The sequence below is a fragment of the Planococcus citri genome, chromosome 1, assembly GCF_950023065.1.
Source record: "Planococcus citri chromosome 1, ihPlaCitr1.1, whole genome shotgun sequence".
NCBI lineage: Eukaryota > Metazoa > Arthropoda > Insecta > Hemiptera > Pseudococcidae > Planococcus > Planococcus citri.
In genome coordinates this window covers 51715881-51739834 of record NC_088677.1, presented here as the reverse complement: position 1 = coordinate 51739834, position 23954 = coordinate 51715881, and the positions used below count along the sequence as shown (strand labels likewise).

General features: G+C 33.8%; 2 protein-coding genes across 2 annotated transcripts in view; both read right to left on the bottom strand.

The window, feature by feature from the left end:
• LOC135832603 (uncharacterized) overlaps positions 1–21479 on the bottom strand; it is a 142757-nt gene extending 121278 nt beyond the window's left edge. The window contains exons 1-2 of the mRNA XM_065345961.1: positions 21347–21479; positions 17476–18365 (exon numbers count right to left, since the gene is read on the bottom strand). Of these exons, the coding sequence (XP_065202033.1) occupies positions 17476–18171 (696 nt within the window). The 5' untranslated portion in view covers positions 18172–18365; positions 21347–21479. The remainder of the gene's footprint in view (positions 1–17475; positions 18366–21346) is intronic.
• Positions 21480–21795: 316 nt separating this feature from the next.
• Positions 21796–23635, bottom strand: gdl (gonadal protein gdl). Its single transcript, XM_065345962.1, has 4 exons — positions 22893–23635; positions 22652–22806; positions 22413–22573; positions 21796–22332 (listed from the first exon to the last, which is right to left on the bottom strand). The coding sequence occupies exons 2-4, from the start codon at positions 22768–22770 to the stop codon at positions 22061–22063; spliced, it is 552 nt and encodes a 183-aa protein (XP_065202034.1). The 5' UTR covers positions 22771–22806; positions 22893–23635; the 3' UTR covers positions 21796–22060.
• Between the last annotated feature and the right edge of the window lie 319 nt (positions 23636–23954).

Here is a 23954-nt window from a genome sequence, read left to right as displayed (position 1 = left end):
CAAATAATTTTGTTATGGTCGACGTGTTGAACCAGAAATTTAATGGCCACCTTGATCCCCTGACTTTTCAGCCTGCGATTTTTTTTATGGAGTTATTCCAAGTCAAAAGTGTATCGAGATAAATCTAGGACTCTGAAACAGCTTCTAGGTTCATGAGTCGCAACTGATTGGAAGAGAAGTGTTCAATAATTTGAAAAAATGTTCGGTTGAATGTGTCAAAAATGAAGGAAAATATCTCGATGGAAAAATTTTTAAAACTTCATTTTTAATGAAAACTCAAATATACGGTCTAAAAACGGCATATTTCTACTTCATTTTGGTTGTAAAAGAATTTTTGTAAACATTTTTCTCTCAGAGTAATAAAAAAAACAAATGTGAAAGGTTATTCTGGAACACCCTGTATAAATTTTTTAATTTCATAAGGGTTATCTGGTATGAATAGGAATCTTTCATCTATTGGTAGGGATATGCAAGTGTTGGACAGATAAAAATTCTGACAGGCAGAATAAAATTTCATGTTTTCGTTTAGTTTAGAATTTATCCGCGATTTTAAACGAATTTGAGATATTTTTAATAAATTATATGTACGTATTATGTACCTAGTATGTACGAATAATTCCCAGCAAATTATTTTGCGATTAGGTATGTATTTCGAAAATAATTTTTCCTGTTGATTTCGAATTCATTGAAGTATTCGTAGTAGTACTCGTAATTTTTTATGGCGATTTCGAATACATTTTTTCATGGTGATTCAGAGTAAACATTTCGAGGCAATTAAGTATGAATAAATTTTTTGGGGGTGATTTAGAATCCAAATTTTGATTTTGCGAAGAATTTTTCTACGGTGATTTCGAATTTTTTCATAATGATTTTCGAATGGATGAATGAATGTTCTTATTTTTAAAAACAAATTCATGATGAATTTCAGCGGTTTTAATGCAATCTCCATCTGTTATTTTCATGTAATTTTTGAAAAATTATATGTTTTCGAAACATTCAGCAATGCAATGTAGGTACCAAGTAGGTACCTATACTTTCATTATATGCGATTCAAAAAATAAGAGATAAACCTCACTACTATGTACCTTATAAACCACTCTTGTATGTCTCCATTCTCTAATCCATTAGAACATACCTTTTTTCTAGGATAGTAATGTACGTATGCTTCATCATGAAAATAACCCTCTTTATTATCCTTTTCGCAATAAATTCGTTCGAAACCACCAAACCTCGGTTAAATGATCCATAAGGCAATGTTTATGACACATATTGTGAATCTAAGCATCAAAAGTGTATAAAAATGAACGATTCTTCGTGAGAGCGCGAGCGGTTTCCCATTTAGTTGGTAGGTTTGGTATACACACGAGCGTACGAACATTCCATATTTTATACAGAGAAAATCATCGTCCGTAGTAAATAACTTCGTGACAGGGTATTTGTCAAGAATGATTCTTAAACGACGAAGCAGGCACATATTCACTCTATTTCGATGAGTGCCTATATATGTACATACTTATCCAACGCCATCGAAATTTTCCTATTCGAATATTGACCACTTAACCCGGAGTCTGAATAAGCGTAAAAAGAAATGGGAAAAAACACAAGAAAAACAAGATAAGATAGAGAGCGAAGTGTATCTACGATGCTCGTACCTATTTGCCCTTCAATCATCTAACCGAATTTCCAACAGAAGTAAAAAGTCTGTTGAAAAAAATCTTTCATTACGGAACAACCGCATCAGTGGTCAAAAAATGACATATTGGAAAAATCCAATTAGAAAAACCGAAATGATGACAGATACCCTTATCTTCTTTGTCAATTACGAGTTTCCCTTCGTGCTTCATCTCTTTTTCCTATTCTTCGAGAGAAGGAATTATATAATGACAACACAACATTGTGCTCTTTACTTAGGTGAGAAAAAATCTCGCAAATAAATAATCAAAGGTGAGGACGAAGAGAAGACGAAGACGAAGTTTATAGGAAAACCACCTCCATAATGGATAGGTAATTGCGTATTCATCGAATCTACGGAGTTTTTAATGCAAGAATATTGAGTACATGTACTTAGTTAAAAATGTAACGATGGTGGTGAGTCGAAGTGATGGCTCAAATTATAATTTACCAACCTGCGGTATATATGTATATATTATTTCGTACACAAATACTACACCGGTGAAATGAAATAGAAAGGGGGGTCGCGGGGGAGGGTGGGTTAAAGGGTTCGACAACAACGCTGGCGGTATTATTGTTATTTATTCTGCTTCGTTAGGATTTATCTTGAGAGTGAGGTTTTCGCGTCTCGTTCATTATATTACGACTGAATGAGTTCGGTTGTAGTACGAGAGGTTGATGCGTTAAGAAAATTCGCTCATTATAAAATAATGGCGCCCGCGTGCGCGTCAGCATAATGCGGTAGTATATCGTAAAATCGTCAGAAAGAAGCCTTTGAGGTAATAACGCGTATATTTCAGAATATTTGAAAATACCTTACCCGAGTTACGCGTTCGCGAAGCCGGATTTTTTCTTTATGCTAGGTACTCGTACCTCGTCGTCGTCGTACTTTGCTTCGCTGTCAGACTACCTACCTATCGAATAGTAAATGCTGTTTGAGGAAAGCAAAAGTAGGTACTCTAGACGTTTTATAATTGAACTTCGACGAATGGCACGCGCAGTTTTCGAAAATGAGTTAGGTACCTACGATGTAGGAGATATTGCAGAGGAGAGGAGGGCATTTGGAAATTTCGTTTGCAAATTGATTGAGTTATGGCACGTGTATAGCGAAATAGTACAGTACACTGTACGACGTAGGTACGTTTGTAAAAACTTTTCAGAATTCTAATGGACCTTGAAATGTATGGGTTGTAATGCGTACGTTTCCAATACACGTAGTTATTTAGTATGTAATAATTTCCATATGTCGACCTTTGAGCTTTTGTGAACGAGTGGTTAGGTAAGCTACGTCTACGTTACAGGTACAGGGTGTCCGAGAAGTTGTAGAGCAAACCAAAAAGGATGCCCTGAAAAAAATATCAGATAAACGCGTTGTTTACTTCGGAAATTTAAAAGACAATTATGGTCCTGACAGAAAAAAATTGAAATGAATTTCTGATTATGGAGGTGGGAAATACATACATTGAAATAGAGCAAAATTTCATGCTTATCTGACAAAAAAAAAGCACTCCAACCCTCCGTTAACGATTAGGTTAGAAAGAATCATTGAATATGGAAAAAGCATGTCATAAAAGGCCGAATCCAAAATTTCAGCTGATCAATACATTTCTTGATTTTTGACGAATTTTTAAAAATTAATGTACAGAGTGAATATCAGCTTTACAACTTCATTAGGCAACATTTTGTGGAAATTTCAACTTTCAAAAATTTCCTGGAGGCTCTGGAACTGCACAAAACGGTTCGAACCCGGCAAATTTAATGTTTCCAGATCAATTTGGTGATATTTTGATTTTTCGCAAACTACTCGAGCACCTGAAATTTTGGCTAGTGATGTATTTTTACGATGCTCTTTTGATTGAGCTTCGTCCGGTTCAAAATTTTTTCTACCGGTTGGTATCTCTCTTGTTAGCAAGTAGGTAGCCTACCTACTTCGAAATGAACACAAAATCCATAATGCTGCAAAACTCTTTTCGACGAGTTTTATGTAGGTAAGGTTAAGGTACCTATTGTAGAAATAACAATTCTGCGTCGATTATATACACGTACTTGCAACTACATACAACATATTCTCATGTAGATATTTTCTAACGAATGTTATTCGTTATTTGGTGCGACATCGAAGTTGGAATTTTTCTACTAATTCCTTCCCCGCAACGCAAAGGTAAAATGTTCTGTATCTACTGGTCTCGTGTTTGTTAGAAAAAATTGCGCAATTTGAACATTGCTCATATTTTTCTAAACTTGATCGTTATAGTCAGATGATGTTTAGAAGGGTTAAAAAAAAACTAAGAAATAAGAGAAAGAAATAAGACTTTTCATATAGTTGGTACGAGTATAGATATGTATGCTTGTCTTCTACAACGAGTTATGATGGTCGAGATGTACCCACATTATAGTAAACATATTGTACCGTCGTGTATTTAGAGAAAATCTCCGGGGTATTTTAAAAATTTGACATGCTTTTTTCACATAGTTTGACATTTTTCAAGGATACCTTTTCTTAATTCTCGTATCTGTGCGGTGACCATATTTTTCTCATGATGTCGTTGATTAAAACGTTCCCAGCGAGTGGATTTCTCTACATTGATGGAATTTTATAATTGTCGTTTACAGATTATAACACGTTGAAGGGGAGCAGAGAGATATAATTTGAAAGGTCAAGGTTTACACACGGGACGATGAAGCAGCTTGAATCGAAATACTCGTACTCTGATTTATTATTGGAAAATTCTCAAAGAAAAAAATTAGACCTAAGCTAGGAGATTTTTTCCTAAAATGTGTATTCATCTTGAAACAATTTTCAGCAACATCTTTTAGAATTTCTTACTAGTAATATTGCAGCGAGATCAAAATTATAGTTGAGTATCTAATTGAATTTAAAAAAAAAAAGAATATCATAGATATTGTTGAATATACCCGCTCTTCTTTCAAAATCTTTTTCACTCGAAAATAATACCCACTTCATTCCTACATATTTTAGAAAATGTCTTTCAGTATATAGGAATGCCACAGTCATCAACAATAATAAATGACCGAAGCAACGAACACAACGAGAGAAAGATGAAAGCAAATGGTATGCACGCGAACTCCTGAAACTACTGTCAGCAATATTCGAAGTGAAATAATGGCTGCTGTAGTGGAATTTGGTGCATTAAAAATGTACGTACCTAACTATGATACTGACAAACACGTAAGTAGGTGCAACTTTAATATTCGATATAAATAATGAATTAAAAGTATGTAAAATAAGCTGACGAAAAAAGGTCACTATAGCACGTCATCGGTCATCGTCGTCATGCCATTGCCATGCTTTCCTGGACAAAAACTACAAATACGGATGGAGGAGCCAATGACTTGGAGTTAGGTAGGTAATTGACCCTCCTGTAATTCTCTAGAAAATTTTCACAAAAATTCGTTATCAATGACAACTTTTTTTGTTTCTAAAAATTCAACTTTTTAGTAAAAAAAAAAAAAATGTTTTTTTCACATTCTTCGTTCAAAACAATATCAAGTTGAAGTACAAAAAAATAAATAAATTGGCCTAAATAAACCCTCCACTCGCCGAGATCATCGAAAAATTATTCCATCTCACAAGCACCTACTCCTACGTACGCGAGTACCTCGTATAATACGTATAAATCCACAATATACACGTTTCACTATACCTACCTACCGTAATCGAGTCTAAAATTCAGAATTCCCCAAAGATAAATTTAAATTCGAAGTATCTCGCTTCAGGTCCCTCGTCCCTCGTCCCTCGCCATCGTCGGTGAAACAAACGTATCAACAAAAAGAAAGTAAAAAAGTCCACCTATTCGTTGTTTTCTCCTTTTCTCTCTAATAAACACTACTTCAGAATAAATTCGAAATGTAAATGAACACCTACCTTTATTGGGTGAAAGCCGCGACAACTCGAGCTCAACCATACGCTATTGTGCTGCTCCTGGCGCAATATCCGCCTCCTCTCTACAATATGTCAAGTAGGTATATATTCTCATACAGAATTAACAAAATACGCGCGAGCCCCGGCAGCCACCAAACGAAAACATCGATACGCTTGCCCCTGCCTCCCTTCCTTTCCAACTTTCACTCTTGCGACGAAAATTTCCACGCATTGTCCGGTGACATTTCCTAACTTCGTTTTGACCCTTGCTAAAAACGTGAGGTTATTTGCCAAAATAATGCGCTTTAACCCTTTATGCTAAAATTGAGAGAAGTCCGCTGTTACTGTAATATAATGTGTTATCCATACCTATATCGGGATAATCGTGTGTATACTTCACTTGTATGTACCTGTCTTTTGACCTTATACAGTGTATCTTTTCGTGTACGTACATAATGCTAAGCACAACTTTCTTTGAATTTACTTGGTCTGTTTCACATAGATAGGCAGTGTTTCTTGATGATACCTATCTAAGTTAATTCTATTCTGATTTTCTAATCGTATAGTTAATGAAAGGGCGCTTGCTTGAATCACAGAGATAATTACGAGTATACTGCATTTAGATCTTACTACTAAAAAGGTTGCGTAGGTATCTACTTTGAGTTAAAACTAGCTGTTTACCATATAGATGAGTACCTTCCTCACTCCATGTTTCTATATGGTTTGATATCACTTTTAATCTGAATTTGAATTTTTTTTTTGGTTCTATTTCACGCACCAACAGGTAAAACTAATTTAAGATGCTCGATTTCCTCTCTCGTAATATGAGACCAAACTCGAAACATTTTTATAGGGGACGTATTAACAAAATGAAAAACTCGATTTTCGCATCCCACTATATTATACGCTAATTAATATTCTTTTTCGTCCGATTATTTGAACACATTCCAAGTACAACTGACCCTTCGGTCACAAACCTGTACCATCTCATCGTCTCCGTACTTTTTGAAGAACACAGCCCGGAGAAACTTGGCGCTTTGTTTTAATTAAAACACCGTCTCGTGTTTTATCGTCGTTACATGTACCTCGTTTATTTAATGCAATATTTATGCGCCAAACAAAAATGTACACATCTTGGAAGACTAGACGGATGAGGACGAAGAGCAACAGAATCGTCATAATTTCATAATTAAAGTCACGCGTTAGCGAAGCAAATCACGCTGGTAAATGAAAATACAGTACCTGCTACGTGTACCTCTGTAAGTCTGTACCTCTACCTAGCTGTACCCTACCCATCTACCCAGTACCAGCGCTATATAAGAATAAAACGCAGCGATAAGACGTGGCTGACTTTTGCAAAGTTGAGAAGAAGAGCGAGGCAAAAGAGAGGGAAGAGGAAAGGGATAATTCAACTCCCGAGGTAACACAGGAAGAGGTGAAATTTAGGAGAAGAGGGGGGATAACAGTTTATGAAGTCGACCACCCGTGCATTCCATCGATCATTATAATGCCTCGAGCAACCAATTGTAATAAAGGAGGAAAGACGTGTAAAATAATTTTTTTCTACTTAAATTTTAAACACATGGAAATTCAACAGATTTAAATTTTAGCGACGCGAAAATTAATCAAAAATGAAATCTGATTCTTGGATTTCTCATTCCCTGTCTGGCTGTCTCTGAATTTTTTTAGAACCTACGATGAGGATAATAATTGATAGGTAACTTAAAATACAGTATTACATTCTTTTTCATGCCAGATTTCAATTGCTTAAGAGGAGAAATTTTCACATCGTGATAAAATTGGAATTAGACGAAGTGAGATGTCGTGAAGATTTTTTCTTTCGAAATAACTTTCATTTCAGAATTCAATATTTCGAAAAAATTTACTTGAAAACTGCAATTTTTGAAAATAAACAAAATTTTAATGTTTTGGATGTAGTTTAGTACCGAGAATTTTTATAGGAAGAGAACAGATAATTTGTTGAAATTTGATTTTATAGGTGAAAATAAAACGTTGTTGGTAACTCATTTCAATAGACGCATGCTTAACACCGAATTTCCAAAACGAAAAATTTGGAAAATTACAAAAAATTTTGACGCCAAAATTTCAGGTACCAAAATGTATTTTTTGAAAAATTATCTAAATGAGACAAAAAATCAAAATTTTATCAAATTAACTTCGAAATGCCGAATTTGATATTTAGGTGCCCATTGCCAACTCGTCGAATCGCTTGGAAACGGTTTTGTACCGTTTTGAGTAGTTCTGGAGTTTTCAGCAGATTTTTTATAAAGTTTAAATTTCCACAAAATTTTACTAAATGAAGTTGGAAGACTGAAATTTTAAACCATCTCTAGTCCACGTACTTTTTGAAAATCTAGAATTTCGAAAATATAACTAGAAGATCTAGAAGAGCTTGAAACCACCTCCAATCGACTCAGCATGTTGAACTTATGCTATACAAAGTGAAACAGTTTTCAGTCGATGTAGGGCATCGTACATGGAATACATACCAAATTTTAGCTTTCTAGCACAATTTGGTGAAATTTTCATTTGTCCCCATTCTTTGTCCCGATTTTTATTTTAAAATACGCGTATTTCAAAAATCCTTCTCCGAGCTAATATGCCTCTGATCCACAAAGCATCTAAATAAAATTCCAAAATTAAAATTTCTCAATAAAATACAACACTGATAACTTTAAAAACCACGTCAACTTCGTGACTTACTAAATATCTGCGATGGATAATACCTATTCTGTGACGTGCGTGAAATTGGAATTTAACGTGTTCATGAACTGCAACACGCTTATCTTTGGTAATCTCGTTAAACGGAAAATTGTTCTTTTCGAATAATAGAAATAAATACCTACCCATATGTTATACCGTTCTAAAGCATTAACTCGAAACCTTTTCCTATATGATAGAGCCTTTTCATACAGTAAGTCTCTTTTTCATTGGGGCGGCAGCGTTAGCGTTTTAACGACGACGCTATGTGTAAAATGAAATTAAACTGGAAACGAAAAGAAGCGTTAACGAGATTTAATTCGACAAATGCAACGTATTTTTCCAGCGATTTACATTACTTTCTCTTCTCCGATGAACTCGACTTTCTAGGTTTTTTTAACGGGTTTAGATTGATTCGCGAGTAGTAAGTAGATACTTTTCGTTAGGTAGTTTTACTTCGATGGATGATTTATGGTAAAAGTTTCAAGGGCGTTTTTCCTCGTGATTAATTTAATACTTTTATAAGCTTAATTGAAAGGTAATTATCTCGGATTTGCTTTGTTATTACAATAATTTAATCAAAAAAAAAAATCATCGTTTAATGAAGGAAAAGTAGGTACATTAAAAAATTAGAATGTATTTTCAACGCTTTCAGTAACGTTAAGAATCATGTCACTTTTAGTCACAATTTCCGAATTTCACCTAGGATAAATAATTAAAAAATATAGAAAAGTAGAAAAAATCTAATCCCAGACCCATTATCATCGAAATAATCGAACACCTGAAATAATAAACGAAACATTTACAAAAATCTGCGCAACTTTGGCTGGAAGAAAAATAAAAATAAAATCGAAGAAGGAAGGTAAATGGGGAAGAAAAATCGTCGCTTAACCGCTTATCTTTTAACCGCAACACGCAACGATTATTCGCGCCACATTCCTAAACCGAATGGAAAATGTTCGCTCCCCCCGAAAAAAAAGAACATTCGTAGCGCGTAAAATTAAACGAAGAATTGCACAGAAATGAACAAGTGAAAAATTGATTTTTTTGAAAAGCAATTTCACAACGGAAACCGTTACAATTTAGTCATCTTTTTGAAAGGACTAATGTCGAGTAAAAAAGTGTACTATCAACAATAACCTCATTGGGCCTCCTCGTCCGCCCCTCCGGCACCTTGTATTCTCATCGCATCTTCAACTCTTTTCTCTTTATAGTATATAGGTACCTACCTACGTTGTCTTCGGTGTAGGTGAAATTATTTCAAACGTGAAAACAAAGCGCGAAAATATTTGTTTTTGACAAGCTTGTGCCGCTGTGTTTGAATCATAAAAAGAATTTTCGCTTATAATCGTCATTTCCAACAACTATAATATACCTACACATACATATATTCCTTCTATCGTTTCCTTTTTTTTTCACGTTATATGTTTTCGTGTACCTACTACTGTACTTATTGTACAAAAAAATAAAGCAAATGAAAACAGAGAAAAAAAACCTCGTACGACATTTTGGAACGGGGTTTTATTTTTAAGTATTTCCATCTACCCGCATCCTTCAACCGCTCTATCTGCATAGACGCGACGGTATCGTTTGACGTATACTTGTAAGTGTATTTAAAAGCTCCGTTTCCTTCTTCTTTATCGTTCCTCCTTCGTTGTTTTCTTGCTTACGGTTGAAAAATCGCGGATTTCTTTAGCCATTATTTCAAAGTTCTCGACTATGAAAAACCCTCGCTATTATTTTGAATATGTGCGGCAGTTAATCTGTTGGAATTTAGAATATACGACGAAAACAAATGATAATGCAGAACTCGTCGTAAGTCGCTACAGCACACGTTTCGTTATTGGTGAATTTTATCGTAACTTAATACTCGAACACGAGTGCGAGTACGAATACCATAGCTAACTTACACCTGAAGCGTTATAAAAGGGGTAAAATTATCTTCTACGTGATAGGTAAAATTGTAAAGTTAGCTACGTTTAATATCGATGAGGTAACATGGAGAAATATTTGGGGGTGGGATAAGAAGTAGATTTTTGTCAAGTGGACTTTCTTCTTTTATCATCTCTGTGACACTAGATTGGTGTTGCAGCGTACCTCACTTAGAATTGGTGTGAAAATGTTTTTTCCATGTACTTATTAAGGGAAGGAATGGAGTGAGAAATGAGAGAGCAATTTCAAGAAAAAAAACACTCCTAAAAAGGCTGATAATACGAGATCACAGTTTGAGAGAGAGGTAGGTTCATCAGGTTTGATAGTTTTTGAACCGGAAGAAAAGAGGATTCAGTAGCTGAAATTCATTTTTTGATTTTTGGCAAATTTTTGAAAATTCAAAGAGCCAAAAATGGAAAAATTCAAAATTTTAGCGAATTGACCAAGAAAGGTGAAATTTGGAGTTGCCCTAGATTTTCGATCTCCGAGTCGATGAGAGATAGTTTCAAACCGTTCTAAAGCCTCCAATGGATTTTTTTGATTTTTTTCAAAAATAATTACCGGAGGAAAATTTTGAATTTGAACATTGGTAGGTAAATAATCCCATTTACAGCGTTTTTTTTTCTTCGAAAAATGGAAAACCGAAAATCCGCCAGAGGCTCCAGAATGGTTTGAAACTGCCACCAATCGACTTGGTGGATCAAAAATAAGGTACAAACCAAATTTCAAGCTTTTTCGTTCACGTATTCTGAAACCATAAGTAACTTTTAATTTTTTTTTCAAAAATAATCACTGAAAAAGATTTTGATAATACGAGTCTAAATCGTCAAAATGGTTTCATATATGTAAGGTAAATCCGAGCTTATAGGTGCTGAATTTCATTTTCAACTTATTTATACAGCATTTCTTTGAAAACTTGAGAAACCGTCACCAATCAACTCGAAAGGTCGAAAACAGAGTGTAAACCAAATTTCAGCTTTCCAAGTCAATTTACTGAAATTTTGATTTTTTCTGTTTTTGGCCCAAATTTGAATTTTTAAAAATTCGCCAAAAATCGAAAAATGAATTTTAGCTTCTGAAATTTCTGGCTTGTAGTATATTTAGGGGTAGGGGAGATTGTTGTTCCCCGGACCTGTTGTACCAGGGACCTTTCCCTCACTAACGCCACTTGCGGAATTCGGACCCCACTACGTTTTAAAGCATCACTAGGGTATGCCACAAAATGAACTATAGGCGATAAGGTTTTCATTTGAAAATTTTGCACACGATTATCACGTTTTGAAACAAAAAATTACATTCTGCCATGTTTTGTGAACTCATTTTGACCTGTTGCATATTTGAAATTTGTCAAAGCAATTAGTGCAACGTGTAGCTACACCATCCAAGTGTAAGTACACATATTCACTTTTTGGAAAAATATTGTGTGAAATTTTGTAGAAATTTTTTTCTAAATTTTGGGTGGTCTTGTACCTGGGACCAAATTTCATCGTGTACCACGGACCGCAATCTTTTCATCTAATTTTCACGAATTTTGATACTTTTTCAGATGCCAGGATGCCCTTTACACAGTTTTTACATTGTAGCATCTGAAAACGTTTCAAAATTTATCTGAAATTGGTGAAAATTTGAGGAAAAATCTATGGTCCGTGGTACAACATGACAAACTTATGAAATTTTTTTTTTTTAATTCTGCAAAATTTTATATGATCTTATTGTAAAAAGTAAATATGTATAATGAATGTCTATGATCCATACGTGAATTTTATGCCTTCACGGCCAACTTTTAGGCATTTTCCAGGGTAAATTTCCTTTTGGTCCTTGGTACACGACCCGTTGTACCATGGACCAAAAAAAAGTGACTTTTTCAAAAAATTCTGGAGGGGAGGGGAATGAGTTTTGAACAAATGTGAATATCTCGTTTTTTTTGTAAAAGACCATTCTTTGATGCACCCTATATTCACATTTTCAAAAATAATTAATGGGTGGAGTCCATTCCCAAAAAACGAAAAATCGGTCCCTGGTACAACAATCTCCCCTACTTATTTGATTCCCCTTTATCCATGTACGAAATTTTTCTGCCGGTGGGGATACTTACCTTGTTAGATATAAGTAGGTAATTCGATCATGGGTATTGTTTGAATTTAACCATGTATTTTTTCAATTCGATTCATCAGTGCTTCCGTCCCTCATTTCTTTAGAATTGAAGAGATGTAAATAAATTTCTAAAAAGTGCAGAAGAGAATTTGCAATAATTTTCTCTACTGTGAGATGGATGTGACTTCAAAAATTTGGTCAAATCGGGGGAAATCAGTATTGTTCAAAAAAAATGGAAAAAGTGGTCTTTGCGTACAATTTTTAGTTTTTATGAGGCAGCTTTCAGCTTTTATGAAAAATTGATCTTTCATTTTGAAAGTTCAGTCTTAAGTTTTTCTTTTAAATTTTTGGTTTTGATTCTCTTATTCATCTTCTTTAAAACGCCACCAATCCATCAGCTCCAAATTCAACCAGTCTCAAGATTTGAGCCTCCAAAATTCAGATCCGCTTTGCAATCAGCTTAAAAGTTTGTTGGGAAATGATAAAGACTCGAATCTATTTTTGGTTCGAGTTGATGAGCGACTGTGGTTGATTTCAAAATTTTCAAATTACTCTAATTTAAAAAAAATGAAGCCAACGTGACCTGCCTAACTCAGATCCATAAAAAAGATAGATAATGTTCATCCCATAGTGAAAAATGATTGGATCTTATCCATTTGAGCTGACCAAGTCAGACTTGATTAGATTCGGACATTCGCTGGATCCAATTTAGACCTGTCCAGATCTAATCAGATCATAGTTTTAGTCAGATAGATCTGTTGAGATCTGATCAGATCTAATCATTTCCCCCTAAGCATGACATGTTCAAAATTTCAATCAGTCACTGTCCCTTTTGAATTTTGAAGAAAAACTAAAATAGAAATGAACCGTTTTGTGCTCTTTTCAAAGTCTTGAAACATGGTGCAATTACTACAATTTCAGAAGTTTGTAAAACCTTGAAAAATCAACCCTCAATACCATTGTCCCTTCAAACACCAGGGCAAGAAAACCAATACACATCTTGAGTAGTTTGAGTTGCTATCATATCATCAGGAGAATTTTATTTAACACATTTTATTAAACGACATTGCCAAGAATGAGTACCTAGTACCTACTACCTACATATGGTAAGTTGAAATCATAAACCTTAAAATAAAGATATGCAGATGCATAAATTTGATCACACCAGACACACTCGCAAAACTTGAAGCTCTCTTATCTAGAACTGAATAAGGAAGATTGATCCTCTAAAAACGAAACATGATATTCGTACGAGTGAATACACAAATATTTGTGTAGTTTTAAAACATGCCAGCGAGAGAAATCGTCAAAATACGAGTAAGCGTGTACATACCTAGACATACGATAAAAACTCGCATACCACGCAGCTACAATATCGTTAACGCTCGACATTTGAAGCAAAACTTGCTCGCAGAATTCGACGAAAACATGTTCGAAACGAGTTAAAATGTATTCCATAGTATAAACTAAAATGAAAGATGAAAATGATACAGTTGAAAAAAGAAGAAGAGGAAAAAAACGAAAAAAAAAGTGAAACAACAAAACTGAAATCCGCGCACACGATACAGGAAGTAAACACTTAGGAAAAGTTTATATGGTGTGTGAGAAAATTAGCGGCAAACAATGCATAAAATTTAGCTCTTTTCAATACGTGAACTTTCAACAAATGTGCATATACGAGTTTTATCCGCTTTTTGTTATAAATACGACGAGTACGCGAGTTTTCGAGGTTTTTTCCTCTCTTATTTTTCGCCGCCATCGGCCGCCTTTCCCAAACTATACACTATAAATTTTCCATATTAAATTTCACTAAAGTAGCTTCCTAACGGAATACATTATTTTCACCGCCTCCAGGACCAATTTACAATTCTCGAGTATTTTTCACCGCCCCATAAAACGTGCTAAGGTACGACGAGTGTAGTCTCGCTAACAAAAAGTAAACTAGGTAGGTATTTTTTTTCTATATACCTACTGTAGTATTGATCATAGTAAAGTGATGTTGAGTGGATAACTTGCCAAATGGAAGAATCGATTGCTTTTATAAAAAGTAAAAGGTAAGTATCCGTTTTAAAATCAAAATGTAATTGAAAATTTTTCAGCTTATCCAACTACCTGTTTTTTTATTCATTATTTTTATAAATACACGGTGTCCCAGTATAGAATAGCGCACGTTCACCTAACATAGGCAATCCATCCTGAGCCCAAATATGCATGTTTGCCTACTCTCAGATTCGAAGGGGCTAAATTTTACTCGCGTAGCAATTTTTGCGTTACATTCAAAATCCATGATGGATGGGAAGGTATGCTTTGAATTGCTCATTTTGTCTAGAATTTTTTCTTGTGATCGATCTGTATTTATGCTAGTTGAAACTCTGAAGAAATGCGTTGAAAAATTTGTGATTTTTACCATTTTTCTTAAAAATCTCAAAAATGTCCGTTTCACGTGTCATTGAAAATTTTCATGTGAGATTGCGAGTAAAATTCAGTCTTTTCAAATCTGAGAGTATAGGCAAACATGCATATTATTTGAGCTTAGAATGGGTTGCCTAAATGCCTTATTCACCTGTGCCAAGATACCCTGTATACTAACTTACTTTATACACGTAGGTACCGCGAGTAAGGTTATTTGAAAGTTTTATCCAATATTTGTAATTAACAAACAATAAATATTAAAAATCAAATTGTGCAATATAATAATGCTGAAATATGATGAAACTATTCTTTAGAATAGCGGATGATTTTAGCCAATGATTAGCAGTAATTTTCAACTGTTTTTAAGGTTTGAGTTTTTCAATTCATCATGATATCATTTTTTGTTGGCCTAATTGAATTTGAAAGCATCCACAACTCCCTCTCCTCTCCCTTTCACTTGAATATAATTTAGTGAAAAAAATTATACCTAAGAAGGGAATCAACGAATATAATATCATCAGCTTACCCATTTTCACTTTCAAGATATTTTATTTTTTACTTTCGCCACTTTATTCGACACTCGTGGGTGGATAAAAGAATATACTTAGGTGAATATATACCTACAGCAGGGAGAAAATAGTTAATTCGGCATTCTTTACAAACCTTCAAACTTTCAATTTCAAATTATGGCAACGTTATGTTATAAAATAAACTCCTTTTTTTTCTCTCGGGCTAAATCTTGTAAATGGAATTATCGTATGTTATTAAATTTATTGCGTACGCAGCAGGGGTAAATGAAAGCTTTATAAACTTTATATATACTTTATATTTACTTCTTGAACGCTTACGCATACAACAAAAAAATTCAATTTCGATGCGAATTGGTTACTCAGAAATTTTTTTCTCAGACTTTAGAGAATGGTAAAATAACTTTTTTACGGACGTGATATTCGAATCAAATGCATACGAGACTTGTACACGATCGAATTTTCTATACCCCGATATTAAATTTCAACGACGTTATTTTATTGCATGGGAAATTGCTTTAACATGATTTGAGTACGAATGCACAATTACGGCTATAGCATGATATGCCAATATTTATTTTGAAAATGTCAGTTTTACCGATGAAAAATTCAATATGAGATCCTAGCAGGTAACTCGGCGCGGCGCGGGTATTTTTGTTAATTACGCACGTCATTTCAATAAATTACCTATAACCTATACCTATCTGTGTGCCTACCTATTTTCGTTGGATTACTTTACCGATTGAATTTTACTTCTGTTTGGTGAGGTCGGTTTTTATGGCGCCAAAAATACTAAACCTACATATATATTGACATAGGTAAGTTTTGTAATTTATAAAGGTGCCTATAGCTGCGTACCAATAAAACCTACGTGTTCGCAATACTTTTTCGTAGACTAATTAAGTAATTTGTATGATATCTATTGAAATCCCAGTGTGGAGGGAGAGGAGTGAGATGAATTGGAATGGTCATGCATTTTTTTTTTGAAAATTATAACTTTGGATTTTATTTGTAAATCATATATTTTTTGTTTGATCAAAACAGGTGGTTTTTTGTGCTCCTCAGGAGTGTGGATATCCCATTTTTGCATTAAAGGGGTAAAATAATGGTAAAATAAGGTCTTCTCTAAATGTAATTTTTTTAGGTAATTTTTCAAACGATTAACTTCACCTTTTTGAATTTATCATCAAGCTGAGATTTCACTGTGAAAGTTTTAAATTTTAATTCAGCCAGTCACGAGATATGACCTTCTCAAAGCTGGAAACTTCGCGTTAAATCGCAGATAAGTGAATGAAATCAGAAAACCAGACTTCCTTCTGGTTCAATGTTGGTGTGGAATAAAATAAGGTCACTCATGAAATACACGAACTTGCGTATTTACGGCAAACTGGTTATGCAATTCTATTAACATCTTTGAAATACTGCGGTTTGCGTTTAATGCTTAGATATTTGAAGGCAAAACAACACGCTGTTGGACTGGTTGAATACCTATTTGGTTTGCAACAGTGGAAAGTAAATCAAACGAATTTTCAATTATATTGCATATTTCATGAATGATGGTTGTCGGGGAAAAGGCAAACATTCTCTGAATAGGTACCTATAAAAAAATATGTAGAGTAGGTAAATTGAAAACCTGCTGATCTATTTATCTATTTATCTATTTTTAACACTGTTGCAAACTGGTGCTAGTATTTTTCCTTCGCTAATAAGAGCCAATTTCGAACACTTTAAAGTAGTTAAGTACGTAGCTTAACTCTTCTCTTTGATTCTGGATATATCATTTTAAAATTACCTATTATTAAAAATGTATTTAAAGTAATGGAAACTGAAACATTTCGAAGAGAAACCTTTGAAGTTTCGTTCAAAAATATTGGCAAGTGTTACAAATCGAATTAATTTTTTTTTTTTTTGAGAGAGAGAGAGATTTCTTTGCGAGTGTTGCAATGAGTACTTTCAAAATGAGAAATCTTAACAGAACGAGCTTAGCACCCTTTTCCACCCTCAATTTTGAGGCAAGATGAAAAAAAAGACCAAAATCATGCGATCCATTGAATACCATGTTTTCAAAAGCGAACTAGACACGAATAGGTACGAGTCCTACGAGTTGTTTGAAATAACTAGATGGATATAAAATGTCTTTTGAGAAATAATCTGTGCTCTATGTAACGCTGTTACGTTACGACCAATGAGAATGGATCCGTAAATGTAAATTTAATTAGGTTAATAAAAACTTACCATCGAGTCTATTAAAGTTTTCAACAATCGGATGAGTCCGCTCCACGATGATTGAGATTCTATCGTCGAACTAACACGTTGCGGAAACGCGGTAACGTTTTCGCTTTTGTTGTGATAAACGGTAACTTGAGTGAAATTTGATACAGGCGGTTTATCTTGACTTTCGGCCGATTGGGCAGCGGTCGCCGAGGGTAATTGCTCTTTGGCAGATTTCTCGTCGTTGAAATTTAATCGAAAATCCGTCCTCCATTTGTTATCATCCATCACAGGAATATCGTCTTGGAACTCGATGACCGAATCAACAGGCGCTTGCTTAATGGGTAACAATTCCACGTATTTATGACCATTTTGATCGTGTTTGCCATACCCTTGTATACTCGAGGCGGCAATAGCGAACGTTTGAAATTTCGCCGATTCCGGTAAATTACCCACCAACTTACTAGCCACTAAAATAGGAACCAATACGGCCGCGATAACGATACCGCAGCCCATAATTAACGTAATCAAAATCAAAATAACCGTCTGTCTATGTCTCGTTTTACGTTTAATTTTATTCTTGCGAGTTACGGTTCCACCTCCACCGCCCCCACCTCCGCCGCCGCCACCACCACCGCCACTCGAACAACTAGATTCCTCAGTTTGCGAAACGATCGTGTACTGCAGCGAAGTATCGCCTACTTTAACAGTTTTGAACATTATAACGATTTCCTTCGAGTTGAAAAATTATCCTCAATGTTGCAAGACATCGCTTCTCGAACGTATAAAAAATTGATATTTTTTACGTTGCTCTTTCGTTACCATTTCGGTAATTTTTTTTTCTTCTTTGCTCCAATTTGATTCGCTAATTTATCTCGTTCCTTCTCGATAAAAGACACTCGCTTAGATGAAACCTGAAACAGTTTGCATTTTCATTAAAAACGCGCTCGATGAATTTCCAACCCCTAGAAAAAAAAAATCCTCTCAACAATAGAAATTTTTATTCCTTTGAATTGTACGTAGTGCGTACCTATACCTACCTACCTACCTAACCCGAACGTGGAAAAATACGCAAACCTACACTCTGTTTGAATGAATTATTATAAATTGTCAAATTTATTCTTATTTGTATATTTATAGAGCTCGCTGAAAAAACGCAAACGTATATACCCTGAAAATATTATGTTATAAAACGCGTAAAGAATGCAAATAACTTTTTCCAACGGGGTTATTTGTATGTGTTTTAAATACATTTATATTATATATAAAATATACGATATATAAGTCTGGCGAAAATATAAAATAGGTTCTGTATCGTGCTTTGTGATGGAAACTACCCGATAGGTAGAGGTATACTTAGACTACGTCATATACGTATATGTGTAGTACATAAGCATAAATATTCTTATACATATATGGATATCCATATTATCCCTCGTAAAAGTTCAAATGGAATTTTTATTACTCGCATTTGAAAGAAAAATTTGGAAAAAATTTACACGTCCGGGTCGGGGATAAAGTACCCTCAGATATTCGTACCTAACTAATTAATTTTGGTGAAAGGGAAAAATATTCGATATTTCATCCCGTCATAAATGTTTCATCGTTGCATTTCGAATTCGCCTTTTAGTGGCGTGAATTTATTAATAAATTATTCATTTTAAACTTTGTTTAAATTACTCATCTTCGCTGAAATAAATTCATTAAATGGCGCAATCGTAATTAAAATGACAAATCGTTTTCCTTATAAATTGAATTAAACCAGAGAAAAAAACACAACAACTTGCTGCAACGTAATGAAAATTTTTCAGCTCGTTGGGTAATTAAGTGAACAGATGAGAATGAAGCTCGTGGTAAAATTGGCAAGATGCAATTATAGGTAAAACAAACAATGTACAGGATGTCGGCGTGTTTCTATCTTTTCCAACGTACCGAAAATTAGTCATACTTGGGGTTTGAGACTGTTTGAGTGCAATAACAATATACCATTATTCGGAGTAATTTCGGACAATTTTCGAGTGTCCAAATAGCTGTTTTTAATGTATTGTCTCTCGTTTTCTATTTGTATATTTTAAAATAATAATAATAAATAAATTACTTTATACACTTCAAAGTAATTTTGAACTCCTCTCCTCACAATTTTTTTTAAAAAATATGAAAATCGTGGCGCATTATAATAGTATTTTTCCAATAAAATGAAGTGACTAGGAGTCGTTTAAAGCACCTAAAAGTCATCAGATCAACAAACAAGATGAAATCTTGGACAAAGCACTTGATGCAAAATTTTCAATTATGCTCCGTATTTTTATAAATTAATCATGTGCTTTGCTGCGCTAAAATTTTATTTGATAGATAAGTGCTTACTTATTACAAAAAAAAAAAAAAAAAAAAATGAAAGAAAAAATCACAATTTTTATTAAAATTACGTATGAATTTAGAAAAAAAAAAATGAAGAGGATTTCAAGGACACTACAGGAGCTCTCATTGACTGTTATTATTAGATAGCTTCTAATACCCAACTGCTGTCACAATTTTTTATGAAGTTGACTAACTTTTTAGGTTTTCAATCTTCAAATTTTTTGTAATGAATAATGATTCAACGAGATAATTTTAATTGGTAAACGAAGTTGACTTCGAATATATCTACATATTAAGTAGTATAGGTAATTATAAATAATTTTTTTTTCAAGTGCAATGCGCGGTAACGAAAGAGAAATCGTCCAATCAAGTTGAGTTCTGTAATTTTTACTCAGAATATAAAAAAGAAGATTCTTTTAAAAAAATAAATTGCAGGTAGCAGTTGACAAAATTTTTTTAAATCCACACAGCAAGCAGATATTCAACACCTAAATACATTAATTACCTACCCCAACTTGGAATGCATGCAACATGAAAACTTATTTCAAATACGAGTTCCATGACTTTGTGAATAAAAGACAAATTACCATCTATTTTTTAACCTCATCATTTTGCAAAAAATGAAAATTCCTTATGGCGCACTTTTTTTACCTTGATTATTTCATTTTCAAAAGACGAACATAATTGAAATTTTAATACAGAAAAGAATTATAGGCCTATGTTTCGAGCTAAAGTCATGTTTTTTTGCTTTGTTGTGAATTGTCTTTCATCAACAATGCAAATTTCCACCATTCGAATAATGTGTAAGCGTTGACTGATTGTAAAAAAATTGAAGGGTAATTTCAAAGGGATAGCCTTCAATTTTTTTACGATCTGTTTCATCCTTTTTCAATTTTCGAGTGAAAAATGAAAACTTCGAGCCTTTTCATTTCAATGAAATATGTCTCATTTCGGAATTTCATTCCTTTCGACGTGATTTTTTTCATTTAATTGAAGAGGTGGTGGGAATAATATTGGCGGTATTGAATGTAAGTGATTGAAAGAAAAAATTCAATTTATTTCTCATAACGTACCCAGTGTGTGCGCTTTCATTTCTTCTATTAATTATAGCAGCAAATACTTTGTATTAACACCTTACCTACTTGATGCGTTTGATTAAAAAAAATTAAAAAAATTACTGGACTTATATTTTGTTGCAAATTTTTTGGAGAATTCTTTTTGAAAACGATATGATATTAAAATTTTGTTGGAATACGATTTAAATGATAATTTTCATTTGAATTATTATGGGTATCAGAAAAACATAAACATTCTCTCCTTTCATCGTTATTCATGCATAATTTTTGCATAAATAAATAAATATACTTTTAGGGCACCTGTTACAAACTTATTGTAAGACTACAAAGAAAAAATAAATAAGTAAGTACGTAACTAAAAATTATCACTTTCGAACGTAAGTAGGTAGGCAGATACATTAACATTTTATTTAAAGGTTTTTAAAAATAACCCTCGTACAAAAAAATTAAAATGAGCTTACATGTAGATCGACGATGAAGACGATATTATTTCGAATTATTTTCGTGATATTCACGTAAATGAAAAACTTCAAACACGAGTAAATTCGACCGCATACAACGCTCATAAAAGGCAAACTGTTACTGGTTTTCCTTCGTTTCAGTGAAATAATGAAGCAATGCACGTTGAAATCTAAGGCGCTTGCGTTTTTCGTTTTCGAATTTATCTCATTAAAGTAAATGTGCGCTCATTCTTCAGTTCAATTGCACAATTCGCCATTATAGCGATACCTTTTCAGAATTTTAAGATGAATAATACTAAAATAATTTGAGGATCAATACGTTTCATATTTTCTTCTCAGAGAATAACGTCGTCCATTTATTTTATAATTCGACGAGCTGGCCAGACGAAATAGGTATCGAAGAGGAAATTCAAAGTAATCACAATCAAATCAATAATGAAAGACATAACTCGAAAAACCCATGATGTTTTTATTATTTACATGATATTAATTATTAATTCAGTCTATGTTCACATTCAGAATTACCAGAAAAAATGAGATAAGTACAACTTACAAAATGCAAAATAAATAAATGTTCTCCATAACGAGGAATGACGGTAACAAAAAAAAAATAGAGGAATGTAACAATTCATTTCAACAATGTAAAGGTTTATGTGCATATATAACACTTGAAAAAAATGATATCAAATCAATAGAATACTAATACATATAAGACTAGAATTTACCTTTCATTTGACTCAAACGAAATATAAAATCTAGAAGTCGAATTTGCACTTGGATCTTTTTAGGATCATCGGTGACCTGAAATCCAGGAACTCCAACCGATACTAAAACGTTTTGTTGATCTTTTCTTTTCATATCTAATATCTTGATTATTTCTTTATCACATGATCTCAGCTTTTTCTTATATCTATAATTCATAACTCGCAGCTTTAAATTTTTAACCTCGTTAGGTAATGGATATTCTTTCATTGTTTTGATCCGATCTGAAATGTAACAACGCAGTGAAAATTACATAGCAATGTTTAAGATGTCAACGGCAAAAAATACGCGAAGGAATACGCACTGCAATGATCATGCGTAACTCGTAATCGTTTCCGAAACAACTGTTTCTCCGTACAATGCTGTATATCCATGAGATGCTCGACTATGCCAAAAACAGTATTATCAAGAAGACATTCGGCGAGGCCACAAAGTAATTCATTTGGAAATCGTTGTTGATATTTTCTAAAACACATTTTAATTTGTATGTAGTATTCTAGATGATTTACATAATTCAAGTTGAAATATTACAAAAACACTTACGACGGTAAATCCTGCACCATAAGTTGTAACTGCTCGTTCATGAAATATAGCTTCTTCTGTAGATCTTCTTGCGTTTCGTAAGCTTCATTTGAAGGCTGTGCTTCATTGTTTTCGATCATTCTTACATACACATACTTGATTATTCGCGAGAAAAACTGAAAAGAAATTCAAGTTGGGTTGGGTGCCGTTCTGCCGTAATTCCGTAAAAAATAAATTTTTTGCGAAATGTAAACACACCAACCTGATAAGAACTTTTCTTCTTCTACCTGCGCTAGTGAGCTCTATGATTTGAAAATTAAAACTGAGTAAACTGAAATGTGATTGGTTAAAATGAACGGAAACTTTATCATAAACCAATCAGAACTTTTCTAGTGTGAAGTGTATGTGACACTGGCGCTCGCCGCTCGACTTCGATGATTCTTGTTTCGTTTCTTTTCATTCGGACTTCCACGTTCCCCAGAGGGCGATACCGTCGCGGTACGTGATTGGCTAGTGATATTCTGTGCCTTCCTTGTTTACTTCTCAAAACGGGACTTTTTATCACAAACTTCGGCGATTTCAAATTCGATGTTATATTTCCATTATTTCACATTGAATAAAACTAAATTTACGTATAGAGAATTGCTTTGCGATCGTGCTATCGAGTAAATGTTGTGGTGAATTAAAATAACACTTGCAAAGAACTTTAAATTCATTTAATCGTGCAACTTTGTTTCATCCTTCTAAGCTCACTAAAACACTGTAACTCGAGGTAATATTCATTATTCACAACATATAACGATACTAGAAGTCATATATTAATCAAAAACACTAAAAAAAACACCACGAAATGTACGAAATTAATGAAATATCGTTGAAAATTAATACGAGAATGAAATCGCCGAAGTTTGTGATAAAAAGTCCCGTTTTGAAATGTAAACAACAAGAGCACAGAAATATCAACAGCCAATCAGAATGCGCGACGGTATCGCCCTCTGGGGAACGTGGAAGTCCGAATAGACGATTTCAATGAAACGTCACAGTGACGTCACTTGACGGACAGCTGTGCTGTGATTGGTCCGTTTCATTATCAACAAACAAATTTGGCCGTAAATTAGCATTACGTTAAATGGGGAATTTAAAATCTGTAAAGAAATAAGGAAAACGCTTGTTAAATTCGGATTCTGCGTTGAAAAAGACCCTAGAATCATACAAGCTTTCTCCTTATTTCTTTATAGATTTTAAATTCCCCATTTAACGTAATGTTAATTCGCGGCCGAAAACGTAGCCAAAAGCGCTTTCGAACAATAAGGCTTTTGACGTA